This window comes from Neodiprion fabricii, chromosome 4 (genome assembly GCF_021155785.1).
Source record: "Neodiprion fabricii isolate iyNeoFabr1 chromosome 4, iyNeoFabr1.1, whole genome shotgun sequence".
Lineage (NCBI taxonomy): Eukaryota > Metazoa > Arthropoda > Insecta > Hymenoptera > Diprionidae > Neodiprion > Neodiprion fabricii.
Window position 1 is genome coordinate 25,855,720 of NC_060242.1, and position 21,479 is coordinate 25,877,198.

The following is a 21,479-nucleotide window of genomic DNA, read 5'->3' on the forward strand; positions in this document are numbered from 1 at the left end:
TAGAGTTAGCTAATACATACATCTTCTTTTCTGCAACGGCATAGAAATACGGAAGATGAATGAATTGTAATCGCATGGTGATGTAATAATTGATTTTAAGAGGCCGTAGGAATTAAAGAAATCTGATTAACCAAATTCTTTTCTCTTCGAACCTCCGTTTTTCCATTTTCCGCGAAGGGGGAAATTATTATAATCGTTTCTAACGAATAGTTCGGTTTTCACGTTTTTTGATCCCTACAATATCCAACCTCCTATCGTTTTCAGGTAAACGTTTGCTGTGTGATTGATTTTTCGACCGTAAATTGTTTTTTATTAAAAAACTAGTCTCAATGAACGGATTAGTTGGCATGGAATAGCCCGTGCGTTAATTACATAAATCGTAGCAAAGTAAAGTAAAAATAATTTTATCTACTTGTGAGATAACGTAAAACTGTTAAACTTGTCACGCCACTTTCGAAGCGCATACAAAAATCGTTCGCATTTGCACGAGTGTAAAGCGACACTGTCCTAATCCTGTTTAGTCATAAATTGAGATGCTTACGATGTCCTTTGGCTTCACCGTGAAAGTTCTTCATTCGGTCAGGACTGTCCGCCGTGCGGTTAACCTCTACCATTTCTATGCGAATACCGGTTTACATCGCATATTGTCGATATTTCAGCAGCAGTGCTGCTCTCATGATGAAAATATTCTCGAACATTAATTGAAAGATTTCGGTAACCACAACGCGCTGCAATTGTGTAAACCGCTTTTGATTCGTACTCTTTTGCAATGAAATTTTGAAAACCAGTATATGTGTGTACAATGTACATACATACGATTATATTTGCAGCTTGAACGGAAATCGCGGCATTATTCATGCCTATTAAGGTTGCAACGCTGACTTCTCCGTTTGAATTCGTACTCGATCTTCGATGCAACAGTACTTTTATTCGTGACGGAAATTTATTTAGCTGTAGTTTTCCGATCGATGTTTGGTGACCGACGATAAAGATAATCGGCATACACTAACGAAATTGATTTTGAGCATATAGTCTTGAACCATTTTAATCATGTGACAAAGATGGATATCGTGGATACATTCGGTACAGTTGGGCATTGCGAGCGAGACCGTCAAATTTCTGCCACCGAATCACAATTACAGGGGAATTTGATAAAAATATGTTTTTTTTCCAAGTATTGCGAAATATTGATACCATCAATATACATTTAGAATATATTAGCAAATACGTGCACGAAGCTCTTGCACTTTGGGAAACACTGGTTTAACTTTTCATCGCCGGATTAGAAAGTTTAGAGAGACGAGCGCTTATTCTGCATGCCTAGAACTCTAGATTCTATATTACAGAAGTGAAATTATATAGGCACTAACTACTTACTTGTAAATACGTGAGAGATTTCACATACAAATAATGAACGACAAAAAGTAACGAATCTTAGTACTTAGATTAATTATCTTTTTGTGTCACGCATAATGATGCACTTTTTACCCGTTCTGGATTCTTTCGACGAAGCAAACCGTTACTCAATGTATATGCTTAATTATCGAAGCGAATGTTTGTTTACTTCTGTATTGTTTCGATGAATAATATACTACCAACATGTAAATTTAGTATAATGAAACCATCTTCCAAATTATACGATGTCTTCGCGTGACGGTGTGACATGTTCAATCCAAGTATTCAGTAAAAATACAGTTGTCAATTTAGATTTTTTTCTCTCACCGTACTTATACCGAATTCAGAGAAACTTCAAAATTATTGGGGAAATAGTTGAAATGTTTCATACAAACAATTACCTGATTTGTCGTGTAAATAATCTACACCAACGACAAACAGATGGAGTGAAGTTTACGAATAAAATAACGCTGAGTAAATTACAAACAATTCAGAGTGCCCGCGTAAAAAAGCGACGAGGCGATGCAAATTTCTTAAACAGTATGTATAGTAAGTAATTTCTTCAAGGGTAGAAGTCTCATAAAAAATCTACGAGATGATTAGAACTAAGAAACCACGCTTCAAACTTTAATAAGAATTTTTCCGATGATATGGCATTTTTGAGTTTTGTGAAAATAACTTCAAGACATTCTTAGAATAAAACAATGATCGGTTCAAAATAATTTATGTTGGAGTGAGTGAACATTCAGAATACTAATTTAAACCTGTGGAACATGACATTTCAATTTTAAGGTTTTCAAAGTCTGTCACGTTAGAGAAAACCCTCATACATACAACTGTAGCATAGTTTCAAGGAATTTTGTAAAATTCGTTGCAAAACAAATATAGTATAAAGTTGGCAACAGCATCCAAAGGAGTGAAAGTCCGGCGATGTTCAAGTTGGTACGAACTTTCCCATAGACAATGAATTACCACAAAAATCATTATTCTAGATTCGAAACAAACAATGGTAAGAACATTCGAACATGATAAAATAAACCCAGTTCGATAATTATGAAAGCTTTTCTCGAATCCTCGTTATCTTACGATCAGCTTGTTCTCACTGTTATTGGCACAAATAACATCGTTGCAGTTTTTCGCAACGGTTTTTTTCTCTTTTCGTAACTTTTGATTCAGTCCGTGAGGCCCGAACGTTCATACTTCATAATCCGATTGTGAAATAATTGAAAGTAAGTCGTGCCAAGCACAGTTTCGAACTGGCAAGCTTTCCAAGGATTCCATGCTCGTGTCGAGAAAAAGTGACAAAGAGTTCGGAGAGAATGTTTAATTTATTTATTATACAGGCGCTCCAGCAGCGGTGATCGATTGTTGCGGACACATCGGAAACTAAATTGAGCGCGCGTTGCGCAAGCCGGGTTTCGTAGCTAGAACCTGCCGGCGGTGCGTAATCGCGTCATCTTACAGCCCGTCTTACGACGAGTACCGCGGCAAACAAGATGGCCGAATGGGCTCAGCTGTGGTCAGATCGACCGTGAGACGCTCGCGTTTTTCTGTGACAAAAAAGCAACGATACGAGGCAGATTTTGTCCGGGGGACAGAGGATACACGCAGCGATAGTTCCGGTCAACAAATGGTGAGTAACGCATCGCTAGCACGGCCAATGGCCGTTCGCTTATAGTTAAATTTGCCCCGACGCTCGATTCGCGCGCTGTTTTTGAAAGTCTAGCAGACTACAGAGAGGTTCTCATTTTCTCAACGAGGTCCCGTCCTCTTAGCGCGTTGTGCCGTACGCGCCCGAACACGTGCTTACAATTGTGCGAATGCACGTCTATGCGTCAACACTTGAAACTCGGATTTCAAACGGCGTCGAGATATTTCGTGAGCCGCGTGAATTCGTTGAATGAAAAATTGACGCCGTTTTGAAAATACATGATTTGTTGCATGCGCACCGAGGTGTAGATAGCGTTATATGCTCGTCTGTCTTATCTAATCGTGTGAAAACAATATTGTTTCTGAAATATTCCGACGTGATGGAAGCAACGTTGGATTTCACGCTGGAATCGCGCCTCGTTGCATTTATCAAATGTTGGAAATATTCAGCAGGATATTTCGATTCTGGAAAGTTTCATCCCTCTGGTTAAAACGTCAAGTAGTCATTTCTCTCACGATCACTATGAAAGTGTCATCGATTTTTTGGCACGTGCGGATTTACTACGATGTCCGTCGTATTTTTTCGTCCTTGGTCGTGACCTTCGTAGAAAATCGTTGTCGGTTTTATTCGTGAAAGTAAAAGGCTACGGAGACGCGTTCCGGTTCGATACACTCCGTCGAATCCACTCGCACCTGGAATTTGAAAAATGAAACGATCGATTAAGCAAAGTAACTCGTCGTCGACGTTCGAAGCAGGTAGAAAAATTACCCTGCCGTGTTCTCTTTACGCAAATACCGTCGAGCATCGTTCGCTTCAACGAGATACGATTGTTAAATTGTTACGTAAAATGCGAGTAAAGGTTGCAGGTAGGTAGATCGCTGAATTGACTCACCGCGCCAACTGTTATCTCCGTTGTCTCCCTGAGACTGTCACCGTTGCCTCGTGTCAACCATTTCACGCGTATCTGCGTGTAATACGTACGCTGAGAAAAATACGTAGTAATAGTGGCGTTGATATAATTGAGGTTTTATCGAGCCGAAAGAATTACTATCCACCGCAGATCGGTAAAGATGATGCGATGCGTCGTTTGATCGATCCACTTAACCGGACGCCTGTTATCGATATAATTGACTTCCAAATAACTCTGCACGTTTCATTGGCATGATTGCAGCGTGTGTACATGTGTGTGTGAAGTATCGTGTAATTATCGACATGAGTAGGTAAACGAATCATCGTTTCAACACACCGAACCATTTCTAATTACTCGAGTCGCCCGGGATCGGAAGGCGCCGATTCGCGGTAGTAGGTTTAGTTGCAAGGTACGGAACAGGCTGAACTGAGGTATACCTATATGAATAAGAAAGTTGTTTGTCCTGGATTGTTTTCTCAATCGCGGCTATTAATATACCCACTACCTCGTAACTCGTCGTTACAACCTTGTATAATGAGGAACTCTCTTGGATCACCCATTCGCGGATTGACGGCGTGGGTGACACATGCGTATGAAGTGCGACAAACTATATGTGTTATTATACTACTCGATATGTTAATTAGCAATAAAGATGTGTCGTGCGTACAGTCGAGACAAGTACGAAAGTAGGCGGCGGAACAACCGAATGGTTCAACTGAGGTTCAGAAGCTGTGACTAAAGTTAATCGAGGAGAATTTCATTCGAACAATGCATGCCTGTGGAAGTTGTAAAAATTTAAGATTTTTTCAATCTAGACTAAATATCACGATTACAGATTATTTTATACGCAGTGCATCATTTTTTTAAGCCAAAAATTTATCGATCCTTCTGTTGCTATGAGATATAAAATTAATTCTCTACAAGTCGTGTGACAAGGATAATCTTCCGATGATTCAGCGCCGATATATTTGCCATATTTTTATCCTTTTATTTGCATTTTGTAAGATTAGAATACGCAATCCATCAAACCGCTTACCTCTAAATTCAGCATTTCTATTGATGTAGATTATCAATGCCAATAATCTCATTTAGTTTTCAATCGTTAAAATTGCTATCCGAATGAGAGAATCTGAATAGTTAAGAGGATTCTGTAGTCAGTCGATACCGACACCGAGTAAGATGTCACACTTATTTTTACTGTCATATCGAAATGAAAATGCCTTAGATAACGCAATTCCTTATCCTACCATGAACAGAATTGTCCAAAAACTTTTATATTTCATGCGAGAATAACGATGTAAAATATATGCCCTTAATTGGTTCTAATTCAATTATAGGAATATTTTTTGGCATAATTTTTGTGTAGAGAAAAGATTTTCTTTTTTTTAAGCTTTTCGTTTGGCATATCATGTAGAATCGCTACTGCTGCAACTTTTTCAGGGTAACAATGCATAATAGGCTCCGATAATAATGAGAATAAGTGACTTTTAATGCGGTTGATAAAGAACGATTGTCGCATACTTCTAAAAACCATGTAACATTCCTACCGCTACTGATCGAATCATCTCAGCCCTCGAATCTCGACGGTGCAATATTATTTTCTCATCATAGAATTCGGAAAAGACATTTATATTCGAAGATGATCAAAAATGTATGTGGATCTCGGACTGATGCAATGATTGTATGCATACGTGAGGAACTTTTCTCCAATATGAGATGTAACAATATTTTCATGCAATGAAGACTACGATTTACTTTGATTTTATGCATAAAAAGGGATTATCTGGGCTATTTCGTTAAACATTAAGCGCCACTTACCGTGATTTGGCAACAAAAAGAACCAAAAATATCTACAAAAATAGTCTAAATTTTAGCTTTCTTTTTTACGACATCAAAATAGTGCTTTTAGTTTTCGCTTTTAGACCGTCCAATTACTTTCTTGATTGATTAATTTTATCCTGAACTGTACTGCTGATACATCCTTAAGCCTGTACAACTGCGGTTATGAGTAATATGTGCACTTATGCAGGTCCTATTGCAGGCTATTAATCGTTTAAAGAACTTGTATAAACGTACATTAATACGTCGTTATGTACTCGAGTGGATAAAGTTCTCAGATTCCACAGTTGGTAATTAAAAATTGAAATGTAAAATCAAAACTATCAGAGTAAAAAAATGTCCAATAGGGTCATGTTGAATTTTACACATTATCCGATAAAATGCCGATAGTTCATCACAGTGATATTATAGCGATGAAATCGTATTCAACTTTGGGGAAGGTCTGGTCACATCCGGGGTAATTTCGACTGTCCAATTACATTGGGACACACAAGTATAGGTCATTGTACCAACATGCGATTCAATGTATTGTGAGTTCGACCTGAAATCCAGACTATTTACTACGCTTTAAGGTGCATCATATTCACCACGGTATAATATGTACTGCATCAATACCATATCAGAGTGTTTACAAGAATTTTTTTATTCAAAATAATGTTAGTATTATTATACTTGTAACACAATCACACCATTTTCCCGATTTTTAGAACACATTATTTCTTCAAAAGTGATAAAATCTGTAAATTAAAGACGCTGATTTATAGTTGCAGTCGTCAATGTCATAATCCTCCAAACACTTGTATAATATGTATAAATAAAAAGTACTACAATTTTGGCGGGTAAAATAGTTTACGAGTTTTATTGTAACCCGTTCAAAAACTATCCACAAACGAAGTGAAGAAGTTCGAAAAAAAAAAAAAAAACATGTAGTCAATTTAATTGGCAATTCCAGATTTGAGAGAAACCAAATAAATCGTGGCTACAGCGTTAAAAACAATTAATCGGAAGTACAATTGGTCGCAGGGCGCATAGTTTAATACAGTGAGAGTTAACACGCATGTGATGGAAAAGAAATCCGAGGGCTGGTGCAATCGTTATTTATCGCGTATCGATATTTGATTTGTATTCTCTTCGATTACGCATGTGGCAACACCTGGGAACGAGTTGAAACACGTGTAAAATTTTCATTCAGACGGTACTGTACGAGTAAAAATTCACCTGCATTGTACTACACCGTGTAACCAAGTGGACAATGCTTCTGAACTTGAGGCATTCTACGCATGTGGCTGAATGAGACACAAGGTGTAGGCTGACTGTCTGTTAAGAGTCGCAACGGCGTGTCGTCAATGATAGGCGCAGTCTTCGACCCGTCTCCATCCAAATGGGCTCTCAATTATATTACAATAATTTTTACAAAGTCACTTATCGCCTGGCAATATCAGTGTCAGGGCCAGAGATTATACTTTGCGCGACACAGAGACGGATTTACCAAAATGCAAATTGTCTGCGTGCCGAAGAGGAGTATTGCAAGATAAGGACTTGCCTCCTTTGTGCACACGACACTTTGTGTAACAAAAAGTGTGGTTCGCACCTTTTTTTTTTTGGTTTTTTAACACAAAAATGAGAAGTTTTTAGTAGGTACTTTGATGCTTTTTTGTACTGTCGCAGAAACGATTAAGTACTTTGAGTACGAAATGAATCGTTTGATTTGTAACTGGATACTCGATGAATCAACTGAAATGAATTTCGAACAAAGTTAATGTGCTTCGTATAATGAAGCACAGATTTATCAACAATAATTTAATGTTTTCATAATAAATGACCAGGGGACTTACGGGAAAAAAGTATTTTCAATCAAATACACAGCGGAGTCGTTTTACGAACAAAATCACTTATAATTCGTAAAAATTTGATGAACGGTACCTTTTTGTTATTGAAAATTATCGCACAGCTGGGCTTTTTTTCACCGTCAAAAGATTTGAGTTTAATTATTTTTATTCGGGAGATATTTTTTTAAATCAAATTCAACTTCGTTGACTGTAATTGCAGCTTCTGAACCTCCGATGTGACGTTTCTCTCTTTCTGTACTTTCACGTTTAGACTGTACGTCTGATACATCCGTAATTCCATTACCTGTTGATTAACTTATCATTCCTCTTCTGATGATTCACAACCGATAATGCCTATTGACTTCAACGAAGTAAGACATTGAACGGATTCTAATAGTCTTTAAATTCTGAAATAGGAACAGACAATAAAGAGAAGGTAAATATTGCATTGAACTTCTTAGATGAAATTTTGTTCAAACACAAAAGGGAATTTATTCGGATTTTTTCCTCATTGTCCACTTGTATTAATCAATTGGAAAATATTCGCCTGTATTAAATTACGTTTGTATTATGTTGCAAATACAGGAATACTATTTTAGCACTGACAGTTGAAAAAACATTCATGCTCGCTTGAAAGAATCAGTGAATTGTCGTTATATAAGCTTTTTTGTCATTGTGACGTTTTTAGTATGACGGTTATTAATAAATTACAGTTTTTAATAGCAATTCAAAAATAAAAGTGCTCGTAACAATCCATTAAAATCATACATAAATATTAAATACCGCACGTTGTTATTCATCGGAACAATGTCAAAATTTCACAGCAAATCCCTTCAATAGATGCTTGAATTGTGCAATGTGGTAAAATAATCAAGAGGGGTCAGGAAAATCGGGTATTCGTTTCGACCTGCGGAAAGCGCTATTTGCATAACCTGATTCTGGCAAAAAGTTTCGGGTATATTAATTTTTGATGTAAGCGAAGTGTCATGGAACGCCTCATGTGTTCTCTAACAGATTGCACATTTACCGCGTAATAAGACGCCATTCGTTTTATTGAAATATATACGCTGTTCTCGATCTGTGTAATGATGCGATAATGCGCCTCGTAAGTTATAACTGGTTATTTGTGTCACTCGATTATACGATTTTAATTCATGAATGTCTCTAAAAATTCTGGTATAGATGGCGACGTTCATTGACACGGCGCACTCTTGACCTCTGTTCTCACTCTCGAGCTCTAATTGCTCTTTGATGTGATTCGCTAATTAAAGCGAAGCACTGTCGAATTGATACACGAAGGCTTTTTTCTGCCCATTAAATTGCTAGTCCTCCAAAATAATCACGAGTGTTTATATTTCATAACTCGATTATGATCACTTTTTATAAATATGTTACACTTGCTCGTTACATGTATGGGTATATCTGATACTTTTTCAGATGATTTATTTCAATACACGATACAATTAATTTGTGATGGTTAGTTTTGGCACATCTAATGGCAAACAATAACCGTTCAAGAACGAATCATAAATTTACAATAATTTTCCTCATCAAAATCATTTCATCAGTATACATTATTTCGATTAATATTCTTCAACAAAAATAACAGTACGTCTTTTTTAGAGTTAATCCGAATATTCTAAGAGTTCACACGTGGAGCGTAAAACTTTACTCGTAAATAATTAAACAATAGCGGCGAGTGGGCGACGCGTCCTAAGGAAAATATTTATATATATATGTATATAGTTCAGGTTGATGTAAATATATTCCGAACTTCAGAAACTCTGTGCGCAATAAAGTGTTCGATTGTGCAAAGTGTTTAATTTGTCAACTGTGACCTCAAATATTAAACGACGTTGTCGCTTGTTTTAAAAACTATGAAATTTGGTCGCCATGAAAAAAATGAAATTTTTATTAATTATTGCTTTAACTAGTAATCCGAATTAAAAATTATATCAGCAAAAAATGTCGAGTTTTGACAGGATTGTTTATTTTTTTATTTGATACCTTTTTCTCGAATTCCGCTTTCTGCCCGTAGACAATAGTTTTACCGAATTTCACGCGGAAAGGCTCAATTATTATTAAAAATAACTAGAAATTCACGACAGCATAAAAAAGACAATTTGAATCAGAAATATGTTTTAAATGTAAAGAGACAGAATGTATTGTTGAATATTTTTAAGTGCTATTTACAAACACAATTACCGTTGGAAAGCATGACAAGGTAAAATCAAGGTTTATTCAATTGCACGTATCCAAAACCCGTCCGCGTGTAGATATGCAATAATTGTTCTTGCATCACGAGACTTTGTGAAAGTATTTTATTTCACACACCTTTCGATCGTAACCTTTGACCTACCGCTTATTATTTCACTCGAATTAAGCAACGGCCCGATATTTCTATACGCAATTTTACGACCCACTTTGAAGGAAAGTGATGTTGAAAATGATAAGTTTGGTCGGTGCGAGGCATTTGAAGGATAAAAATTGAAACTCCTCGCTTAGGGAGAATTTAATTTATAACTACCAGTTTTATCAGGAACGCAATTCAACAATTTTCACATATAATTGGCAAAAGCTTGACCTACGAGTATTCGGCGATTTGCTTCGTATTATTTGCGATGCTAATCTTCCGTGAAGTCGCGTATCTTCGTTTCCACTGGAATAATCTCGTAAGAATTTCTATTAACGTCGACGATTATTTTTTCGAGGATGAACTAACCTCCGAAAGATATTTCATTTTTCAGAGGCCATGTCTCAACTCCCCTGTACGTATATACTTTGGCAATTAGGTGACCTAGATTCGCTCAATTTACTCCGATAAGAACACGTATACATCAGGATTGGGTCATCGCGTTGTAAGACTGGCTTGAAATTTTTATCGTTCGTGAAAAAATGTCCGCGAAGTTTAAAAACATAACTAAAGAACGCTTCTTGCTGCCGACTGTCCGAATCTTAGACGAAAAACAAATGCGGCAATTATTCATTGGAATATGTTGGAACCGATGTTATTTCTCACGAGTGATACGGTCAGAGTGGATTTCTTTGGCCGGCCGCCAGAACAAATAATAGTTTGCCTCAACCGACTTGATGCTAGAATATTCGATCAATCTTCAACGATTTATCTTTAACATGCTACATTAATTGTAACCAAACAAGCAATGTATTTTCCCGTATTTTCACGCGGGTGGCACTTCTTCGTTACAGTGATTTATTATACGAAGTTTATATTATATGTAAGAGCAATTGACAAACACATGAATTTGATGTGTTTAGAAATTTTTAAGATGTCTACGGAGTCGAAGAAAATCTTCAATCACGTACCTATGTCAAATGTTTTTTTATAAAAAATTTTCAACTCATTTTCACGTGCTTCCGTGTTCGTGACAGTATAAAAATTTAAAAACTTCAGAGTAAATTGACGTACTGAAAAAATAGTAGTGTACTATAAAATGAGTATCAATCGTTGGCAGCTGAGGCATGTTGAAGATTTTTATTTTATTTTTTTATGCTACGGCAATTGGTAACTGCAATTGATTTACCTGTATACTTTATATACGATTGTTTTAACATCTCAGCAGATTTTTAGAGCGCAAATGTCGTATTTCATTCGCTAAACATAGGGTAGATGAAATAACACTTTATTACATGTTTCAAGTATAATAAAAATGCAAAGCTCATGAAGCTTCTAATTCGAAGGGTCGTTTTGTGTTTGATTTTCTCCAATAGAGCTCTCTAAAATATTCAAATGCTCGACTGTGATCAATAAAATCAGCGTAATCCAAATGCTTTTTCTATTGGACTTGCGAAAATCTGTTTAAACATAGTAAATTCGAACAGGATTCTCACTTGTATTGTTATTCAATTCTATCGGAGAATGAATATGCCATTATGGCAAATAATTGCAAGTGAATTTTCTGCTGCATACGCGTGTTTAAAAATTATGATCTTTGGTTATGTGACATTCGATGTGCATATAGCTTTGGCATGTTGGTGATAATAATGATGAACTTCAAATTATTATCTATTTATCCTGCGTATGAACCGTATGCATTACGAATTGACGTAAAAATAAACATGCCATGCCTGAGTGTAGGTGCGGTGCATGTGGATAAGAAATGGTGCGAACGCTCGTTAATTATATTGCTGGCTAATTAACAGCTGCTAGTTACTTATTAATCACTTTGTACTTTAATCTTCTTCTTGTATAATTTTAGCAACGTATAATTTGAATTTTTTTCTGGGCTTAACATTTTTTTTATACCCTTTAAAAACGATATCATCAATTCGCATTATTCCACAATCTCCAAATACCTAAATAAGCGTTTTTAGAAAGCAGACTGCACATGGTCAATGTATGTATAAGGTAGCTAGATCAGTGCGCACGCGAATTTGGCCCGTTTGTTCATTCTCAAAATGTTACGAGATATATAATTTTCCACATGCAAAAAATGTGTATTTTTCGTTTACAAAAATGAATATCTCATTCGTTAAACGAGTATCGTAAATCGCCGGAAAGCTACTTACGAACGTTTATAAATCATGTTCCGAGAATTGAAGCATCTGAACGTTATCTTTGATAAAAAAAAAATATAAGCAATTGGTATATTACAACTTTTCACAGCCCACGGTAACCAACAATAAACAGTACCCAGGCAAATAATGACGAATAGACTCGATTCCAAGGTATTTTTCCGTTTCACTCATTATCCTGTAATTACGTCTTCGGTAAAATCTTGCACGAACCTCCATCCATCCATTTTTCAACGTGTAACGGAAGATAGCGTCTTTTCTTCTGATCGTACCTTCAACAATTGCGCCTCGAATTCTGTTCGTCTTGAAAATCCATCACTTCGTTCTAGAAAATTATAGCGTCGTGGAACTGAACAAGGTTTTAGACTTGCGCGACGAGAATTGAAGCTTTTCGAAAAAATACAGCACATAAATTCGAATCGCAGTTTCCGGCCATGCAGAACGAACAACACAAAAATACTCTCCGTATTTTACGGATTGCTCGATTAGTTCTTTCGGAGACCATCAGTGCCGGTGTGTCTCAAATCGTTCCGAACCGTGTGTCATCCGTCAAAACCGAATCAACTTTATAAACTTTATGGACAAAGAAGTGGAACTTTTTAGTTTATCTTTTGCGTAATGTACACCAGAGAAGTAAAGAAGATAGATGTAGAGGCACAACGACACGTGGTTATGTATTTAATGTTCTTGCGCGGGATGCGACACGTCGCGTAGACAACGAATTGAGTCACGGACTCCCTTGTAATTTCTAGGATTTTTAGTTCATTGCACTTGCGCTGATAACAGTCGAGGAGGCTGTAAAGTGTGACAAAGAAAAGTGACGGGAAATTAATCCGTAGCCTGACATGATTAAACACCGTGATGAACCTCATCGCATGGTTTTCCATTTTTGTGTAATTAATTTTCAAACTAAAATTTCGGCTACGTTTACGATTCGAACCACATCGATCGATGCATTTGATTGTCTCTTTGCACATTTCTACTTTGAATAAAATTATCATAATAAAAAAATGAATAACGTTACGAATTATAATCAATGACATTATTCACATTCAGGTTACGTTTATTGATAATTTAATGATTTTGAAATGGGTTTTCCGAGTCACCAGTTGACGATTTGGCAGAATAGTTGAGTTCTGTAATTGAAAGAAAAACTCACCTTTCTATAAGTATTGATTAAGATTTTCTTTTTAAATATGATTATAAATAATAACAGAAATCGCTGTAAATTCAAAGACGAATATACCATCCTTGAACCTCGAGTACTCAATTTTTACCTGTAAGTTAAACGCATTATTCTTTATAAATTTTCACCATTTCGTTGCTTGACGCGCTCTTTATTCGTGCGATCTTATCTTTTCTATGCCAAGAAAATTCGATTGAACTCGTATTTTGGACGTGGAATACTCTCTTCCGAAACATGGTGGAACCGATGATTCACCTTGAAAATAAAATAATATCATAGTTGAGTCTTTACTGACCGTGTATAATTTTACTAATTTCGATTAATATTTGGTCTTACGCATCTCTGACTGACAAAAAATCATACGAAAACTTTCTAAGCTTTGTACGAAAATAATCCCGCAAAATGTAATATCCCTGCAATTAGTGGTAATCTAATTGACACCACCGAAAACCCTGGTGTATAGGATACGATTTGACTCGAGTCATTTAGGAAACATTCGGCGTCGTATGTTTAGGAAAAGATGGACTTTAATCCCCCGCTCGCTTCCCAACAATAACTAGGATAATTCTACTTCAATTGCATGCTTAATATATTACAAGAATAATACTATTTAAGAAACATTGTTGAACAATTAACTAATAATCTTATTAATACTCTCGGTGTAAACGGAAAGATTTCATAATATACACAGAAACTTCTCGCCGATTATAATTATCAAGAAATAAACAATGAATTCTCCACAAAATCAAATTGAATTCTTTGTAAATAAATTTTCACTGTAATGTGAATTCGTCACAAATGTCTCGCGAATTCAATTCACGTGTCAGAGGATGTTATGTCAAGGAGCTTAATGCGAACTCTTTCTTGGTTATTTCTGTAGCAAACTTGTATGTATAGCACAAAACGAGTTCACAGGAAAAAAATAAGTAAGTAAGTAAGATCTGGAATTACGTGTCGATTTGACTGTCGGCATGTGAGAAAAGACTTTGATTGTACTTCTTTATGCTCTTAATAAAAAATTTAATACTTCCGTCGATATAATTCAGCCGAGACACAGTTGTTCGTTAGATTTTTGTTTTCAACATAAACAAGTTACGAGCTTACACGAGCTTGATAATATTGTAAACCTATACGAATCGCTAAACCTCGTATATCATATTTGCGACATTTGTGCAATGTACACTTTGTGAGATGCGAGTGTCTAACAAGATTTAGATGACAATAACAACGCTTTTGTTGTTGTCGGAACAATTGACGCTCTTATTGGACGATTGCGCCTCAATTCGAGTTGGCATTCCTGGTGTGTCATATTTTGGCGCAGGCCCGATGAAATTACAAACCATCCACCCGACTCCTGACTCCTGAGTCGGATTACTCAATTCATTGTCACGTACTTGTCGCCCCAAATCGGTAGACTCTGCAGACTTTTATTATAGGCGTGTTATGCGGCATATCGTGTTATATCGTACCGATTACGTAACCGGCAAATTCAGCTGTATGCGTTACGTTTCGACTTGTTACGATTCGAAAATCATACCGCGTCTCTCTTAGATGACTGTCGTGATAAAACAACCGTGATTTCACGGTCGTATATTTGAATAACTGCAAATGAAAATCAGACGAAATACGTGCAATAATGGTTTACAATTTGAGAACAGTGAATATCTTCGACAATACCGTAGATTCCACTTTTTCGGTTAATGCAACTAATTGTAAATGGCAGAGCTTCCGCCTCGGTTTATGGATTAACTTTTCCATGGGTTAAGCCGACAAACGAAATTGTGCGTCATATTGACTCGCGGTGGTTGTCGGTCATCGGTAAGTTGGCAAAAGAAGTGCTCCAAGCATTGTCGAATCACTGAATCAACTACGCATTCGAGATTTATTCGAGCGAGGAAATATTTCATCACAAACGTAACCTCCGCAAACCAAGTTTGACAACTAAAGCTATAAGGTGGTCAGCGTGTATGAAAAGACGAAGAAAGATCGCGCATGCGTAGTAGAACGCTCAATCTGCCAAGTTTCACGGTATAAAGCTCCGTCGGTGCAAAAAATTTGGAAATAAAAAAACAGACGTCAGACTACACTCCGAAATTGCAGTGCACTCCAGAGAAGGTTCGAGCAGTCGTCAGATTCAGCTTGCGCCATTCGTCTCCCTTGTAGTTGTTACCATGCGTTAAGAAGGGGACGTGACTGTACGCGAGTTGAATGAAAACTCGTAATAAAAAATGGGAAAAACACGATGTAAACAAAACCAGAGTGCGCGAGAAGACGTAAACACGAGCTTTCCGGTAAACGGCGTGTAACACGTTATAACATACGTATTACAAAGCCGAGTTGGTGCATTGAACTTCTCGCCCACTCTTGGCCATTCGATGTAACAGTCGAGCGTCACTGTTAATTAATCGGTAAATAAAATGCAGTTTTTGTCGCACGGCGTCCCGAGTCGAGCGATGCGACACTCTGACGTCAAACTGACACTCCGAGTCGACCCTTCTGCTCGCGGCTCCGAGTCATCTTCGGCTCTCTTGGCGGCGTGCACCATAGGGGGAAGAAGCGGGTGTGTGGCTGGCGCCTCAATTTTTCCATGTCGATAAAGAACTTGCGATAACGGAGCCGGCCGACCAATATATACGAGGACTTTGCACCGTCAAACCACATTCTACCAGATTCTGTGAGAATTTCGTGTCCTCAAATCGCGTGGCGCCAAATGCGCGAGAAAGATAGTAAATAAAGCAATCGTCACCCACCCACCTATCCATTCATCCACAACAACGGGTATACGGTAAAAACGCAACAACTCTTACACCGAGAAGAGCATCGAGTGATTCGAAACTGTTCACATCTGTCAGATCGACGTTGGCTTTTTCCTACCAAGCTTTCAAATCCTCGCGAGGTTGGAAGAAAGGGAGCTACTAAAGTTTTCCGTTTGTGCTCCGAAACTACAGTGACGAGACGGGACGGAAGCTTGATTCAGTGAATTTCACGAGGAGTGTATATCGTTGCCAAATATTCACTCGGTACACGCTCGGTACCTTGGGCAAAGTGAACGTAGTACCGATAAAGACAAGTATCGACTTGTTGAACAAATCACCTTTCTATGAAAATTCTACCGTAATCGGTGAACACGCGTCCAGGCAGTCATGAAATGGAATCTTGAAATTGTCGAACGCTGTTATATGCTGAAATTTTATTGATCGTGCTTAAGAGCCGATAAACTGAAGAAACTGTTCTCGAATTCCTTTGCTTGCTTGCAAGTCCTGACTCGCGATCGGTGTGTCGAAAATGGCTTCGATGCCCTAGATGTGAGAGAAAGTATAAGACGAACACGACGACAACAACAACAACAACAACAACAACAATAATAATAATAATAATAATAATCGTAATCATAATCGTAGACATAATATTCGTTAAAAAAAAATTTGTACCAGAAGTATTAAATCACTGCGCAAGAAATTATTAAACGATAATTAACACGGCAATCGCGCTGATAACGTAGGATCGAATTTCCAAATCAGTCTTCAAGAATTGTCAAAATTGAGGAAATGCTAGGGCGTAACGTGATGCTGGTTCTACGTACCAGGCAAGAACGCACCGAGAGACGTATGAGGCACAAAAAGGAAGCTAACCCTCCGCCGATGGAACCTCCGCCGCAGCTTGTCAACAATAACCATTTGTATCTAGACCTGAACATGAACTTCAGTGAAAACAGTAAACAGGAAGACGCCAGGCGGCAGAGAAAGGTACGTCCGATGTTTAATTTTTATAAATAACGACATCCTCTTGGCGAATATTTATGGTTCGATGCGTCGTCACTTTGAGGAAAACTCGTTCTTATAATTAATTGCTCACTTGTACATGCTATCAAAGCTGCGGGGTGAACGGTTATTTAATTTTTTTACCTTATCTCTTTTTTTCTCGTTATTAGATATAATCTGACGCTTGAAGTGAAAAATAATTAAAAAGAAAAAAAAAAAATTGTTTTCTCTGTAATTTTATAATTAATTGATTCATAGTAACGCTTCAAAAATATGACATTAACTTTTCACGGGTTGTGCAAGACTGTAAGAGATTAGTTCGGTTCGTCTCGTATATTTTTAATCATTTAAGTGTATGGTGCTCGTTAAAAATAATGTCAGTGTACGATGTCACACTGATTGTGATTCAAACCCGTTGCGAATACAGAATCATGTCGCTCGGAACGCGTATGATGTGCGATAAGACCCATGCACAGTAAACGTGGCTACAGGAAAAAAAATAATTAATTTTCACGAATTATTCGTACGACGTTTTGGGCACACCTCAATAACATTCGGAACAACTTCCCTAAGCTTGTTTTTCCCATTTTAATTCTAACTTACCCAAGAGTTTGAAATTATGCTGTTTTACACACGCGAAATCGTGAGTTTTTTCTGACTCTTGTATCCGATTTTTATTACTTCATATCACGACCGCGTGGTTTTACATCAAATTTACAACCAAATATTTTAACGATAAAAAATTAGAACAAACGGAGTAGGTAAATACTTTGAAAGAAAAACATAGCGAAGCTGGTGCTCAACATTTGTTTGAGATCAAGATATGTTGTTACAAGTACCAAATTTTTTATACACGAAGCCACTCATGCACTATATTTATGTTTATTAGTGCAGTAAATGCAATGTAAACAAGGAAGAATGATTCATTCGTCTGGCAGGACGAGTGCCGTTAATTTTCGTTGCTTCATGCTTCGAAATTTATACATATTATTTTTGTTATTATCTATCTTACGCTATATTTAATCCCGTCTCAGTCTTGATCGAACCGTAATATTGATATCACTCACAGCAATATACGCACAATTAAGCGTCCCGTAATTCTCGGCAAGGTCCTCGTCTGTAATAATAATACTTATACTTCTTATCGGCATGAAAACTTTGCCAAAAGTTCTCCGATCAGCCATTAAATTGGAAATAAAAAATTCCCCACGAAATAAAATTTTGTATACGGTTATTGCACGCAAGGTTTTCGACACACGGTCAGAAAGCCGGAGAGATGACTTAGGACTGTTCTTCGCTGTCATTCGATCCCTCAGGCAACGCGGATGAGAAGCCGCGCACAAAGGGAGGACTCAATTTTCAGGGTCTCTTCTTCACCTGCACTGAGAGAAATTTTTACTTCCGGTTACCACAAAGACTAGCCTATCCGTTACTATTCTTTCTCATTAAGATCACTGTTGCTATATTTTCTTGCAACTGTTGCGAAAATTTAAAGCTTCGATTGTCTCAAACCATAAATGAGTTTGGACGCTACACGCGCTTCTGTAACTTAACCACGTTCAATATTTCAAGTTTTCCCAGGTTCTTATCGAGAATTGAAACGCTTACATTACATACTGAATTATTTCGTAAAACGTCCGGCTATTGCATCAGATACAAATGTGCTTAGCGTTGTGGAATTGCAACGGAGCGCACGTGCCGATATTTTATTATCATACAAAAAAGAAATCGCACAATTTTATTGCGTTAATTCGCGGGCGAGTATCGAGCGTCAAGTTTTCGGCGACCTACACGGGTCGACGTTAATTCAATTATGATCGTGCTAAGCTCGTCAGAATTTTGCGGATTTTCGCCAGCTACACATATACGTCATCTTTGATTAGGTGAACAGAAATAAGCCGTATGTATACTGTATAGGTATCCATTCGTGAGATATTTGATATCGGGGCGAAAAAATATTGGCGAGTTCTGACTTGACCTTTTCAGAATTGATTGGAACTTGGTAGATTCTTTATCGACTTCAATTGTCTGGAGTATTCTCCATTTTTTTTTTTTTTTTTTTTTTTGTTTTTTGCGTAGACCAATAAGTCTTGAAACGCTCTTTAATATAATCTGAGTCTTCTCTGAATCGGTTGAGCGTTGCAGTCCGAAAATAGCTGCTGACATAAAAAGTTCCATAGGTCAATCGGTTCGTCACTTTGTTTAATTTGCAAATTTTTAATAGTTTTCTCAATATCTTATATAAATACCCCGACAAGAGCAATATGAAAACTGAAACCGTTTAGGCAATACAAATTTTTACGAACCTATAAAGATAAAGCCTATCCGCGAAATGCGCGTTGATCTTGAACTCTGATGGAGTAAAATATTCGTCGTCGTTTCACACTTTACACGAATCTTTTGTCACGTGTTCTACTCGCAAGGAAATGAAACGCGAACTTAGGAAATAAAATTTTTAAGTTTTTAATATAAGTTCAAATTTGAAATCTACGCGCGCACTCTGTTTCTTATAATCTGTTTAATATAAATTTATATAATATAATACTTGTTTTACAAAAACTTTACCGTGCCTGATCTGATTGGTCGACTTCTTTGGAAATATTTTTCGCGTTGACTATCGCAAATTTGAATAAAATATAGTTACAATAAATCAGTTCTCCAATCTTCAAAATGAACCTCTGACGAAATATATTGACACGAAATCAATGTTTACCCCAAGGTAGTAATTGTAGAAAAAAAAAGAAAAAATACCGTTCTATAAATATTGCAACTGACACATTTTTGTGTCTCATGACGAAATAACCTTCACGTAATTTGTTGCTTCAAAATATGATGAAAACTGATGAAACAATTGCGTAAGAATTCAATCACCAACTTATGAACAATCGAGAACTACCAGAAAAACAGCTTGAATGATCTCATTTGAAATGTCCCGTAGCATGACACTGATGCTGCGATACGCTACCGGTTATACTAACAATAAGTATGCTCGATGATTTCATTACGTAACTGTTTCTAAACTGCTCGTCTAATATCAAATTCTAATGCATAATTTTCCGGCTCATGACCACGGTCAGTTTTCTTGTAACATGACAGCTCCTTCATCCGGCACAGAGTACCAAGCAATTTTTGTGCCTCACGGTCATCGATCTTTACGAACTTCTATCATTCGTTGTGATTCTCGTTTACGGTTTATGCAAATATACCAATTAGCAGTTCAACCGTCACACGTTTTCGTAGAAATTTACCAGAAGCATCGCATTGTGTTTGGGTGATTTTATACGGGCGAAAGAGTTGAAAATTTCTTTTGTTATAACTTTTAGCACAGCAAAATTATTCCCAAGTTAATACGTCGTGTTCAACTTGTCGGCTACACGTCTTCTTGGTTTTAATCAATTTTACTTATCATCTCTCTATATCGTAATTCATTGTTCACATGGCAACCTGCATATTACCTCCTTCCTGTCCTTGTATTTCCATTCGCTGGAAAACGTAATCAGCCAGGCATGGAGAATCACGTAACACTTTCCTTATACTTGTATCTTATGCACCTCTCTAATTTTAAATCGATTATCGAACCAGTATTTACACGCAATGGTGTATTTTGGGAATCTTGAATCTTGTGTGCTCAAATTCGAAAGTATTCGATTATCGTTGACGATGGTAGTTTGAATTATTTTTTCTCTAAGATTTTTAGCGATAGCGAACATTTTTCATGTTGGCCATTTTTTTTCTATAATAAGCCGTTTTGTCAAAAAAGAATATAAATTCGTGTTAAATGACAATTCTTTGACACGTTGCAAAATCTATTATTCGAAATGAATGGAGAAAAAACACGCTTCAGGGAATAATTTGACAGTGAAAAAGCAGCCTGATTCATGTGTACCTCTCAGATGTTGATGCCAATTGATTTTTTATTACAAATTGTTGATAAATGAAGCCTATTTTCAAACGAGAGCTTGATCTTCACTAGCGCGAAGTTAGAAACTTTTACAAATATTTGATATCTCTTGACCAAATATTTATTACGCTATTAAATCGAAAAATAGGTTTTTTGGTAAGGAACTACGTTGTCTTGTCATTTTAGTTAAAACAATTCCAAGACTTTTTTTAAATCTTTCCACGAGAACCTGAAAGTTTCTTCTTTTAACCTCAATTGGTTTCGTTCTCGTTTCTGGGATTTCGAGTCACAATCTTTGTGAGTCTAAAAATGATGCGTAAATAAGGCATATGCATTCACTTGACAATGTGTATAAAGTTTAAGTAAATTTTTCCTCGCAATGTTGACATCCTTTTGGGTAAACAAATATGTGATTTTAATCACGCACGAAGGTATTAAGATCAGCGTGATGAAAGTCAGCTAATCTTCTTTAAA

At 36.9% G+C, this 21,479-nt stretch overlaps 2 protein-coding genes across 3 annotated transcripts in view; one reads left to right on the top strand and one right to left on the bottom strand.

Annotated features, from left to right (window-relative positions):
• The window catches only part of LOC124181471 (heparan-sulfate 6-O-sulfotransferase 1), a 520,983-nt gene that overhangs the window by 49,719 nt on the left and 449,785 nt on the right, over positions 1 to 21,479 (bottom strand). The gene's annotated exons all lie outside the window — the stretch shown is intronic.
• The window catches only part of LOC124181457 (ras-related protein Rab-32), a 33,621-nt gene continuing 15,008 nt past the window's right edge, over positions 2,867 to 21,479 (top strand). Inside the window, exons 1-2 of one of the 2 annotated variants that reach the window (XM_046568055.1) lie at positions 2,988 to 3,028; positions 16,930 to 17,089. In XM_046568055.1, the coding sequence (XP_046424011.1) occupies positions 16,952 to 17,089 (138 nt within the window). In that variant the 5' untranslated portion in view covers positions 2,988 to 3,028; positions 16,930 to 16,951. Of the gene's footprint in view, positions 3,029 to 16,929; positions 17,090 to 21,479 lie in introns of both variants that reach the window. The other variant, XM_046568056.1, reaches the window with a different exon arrangement.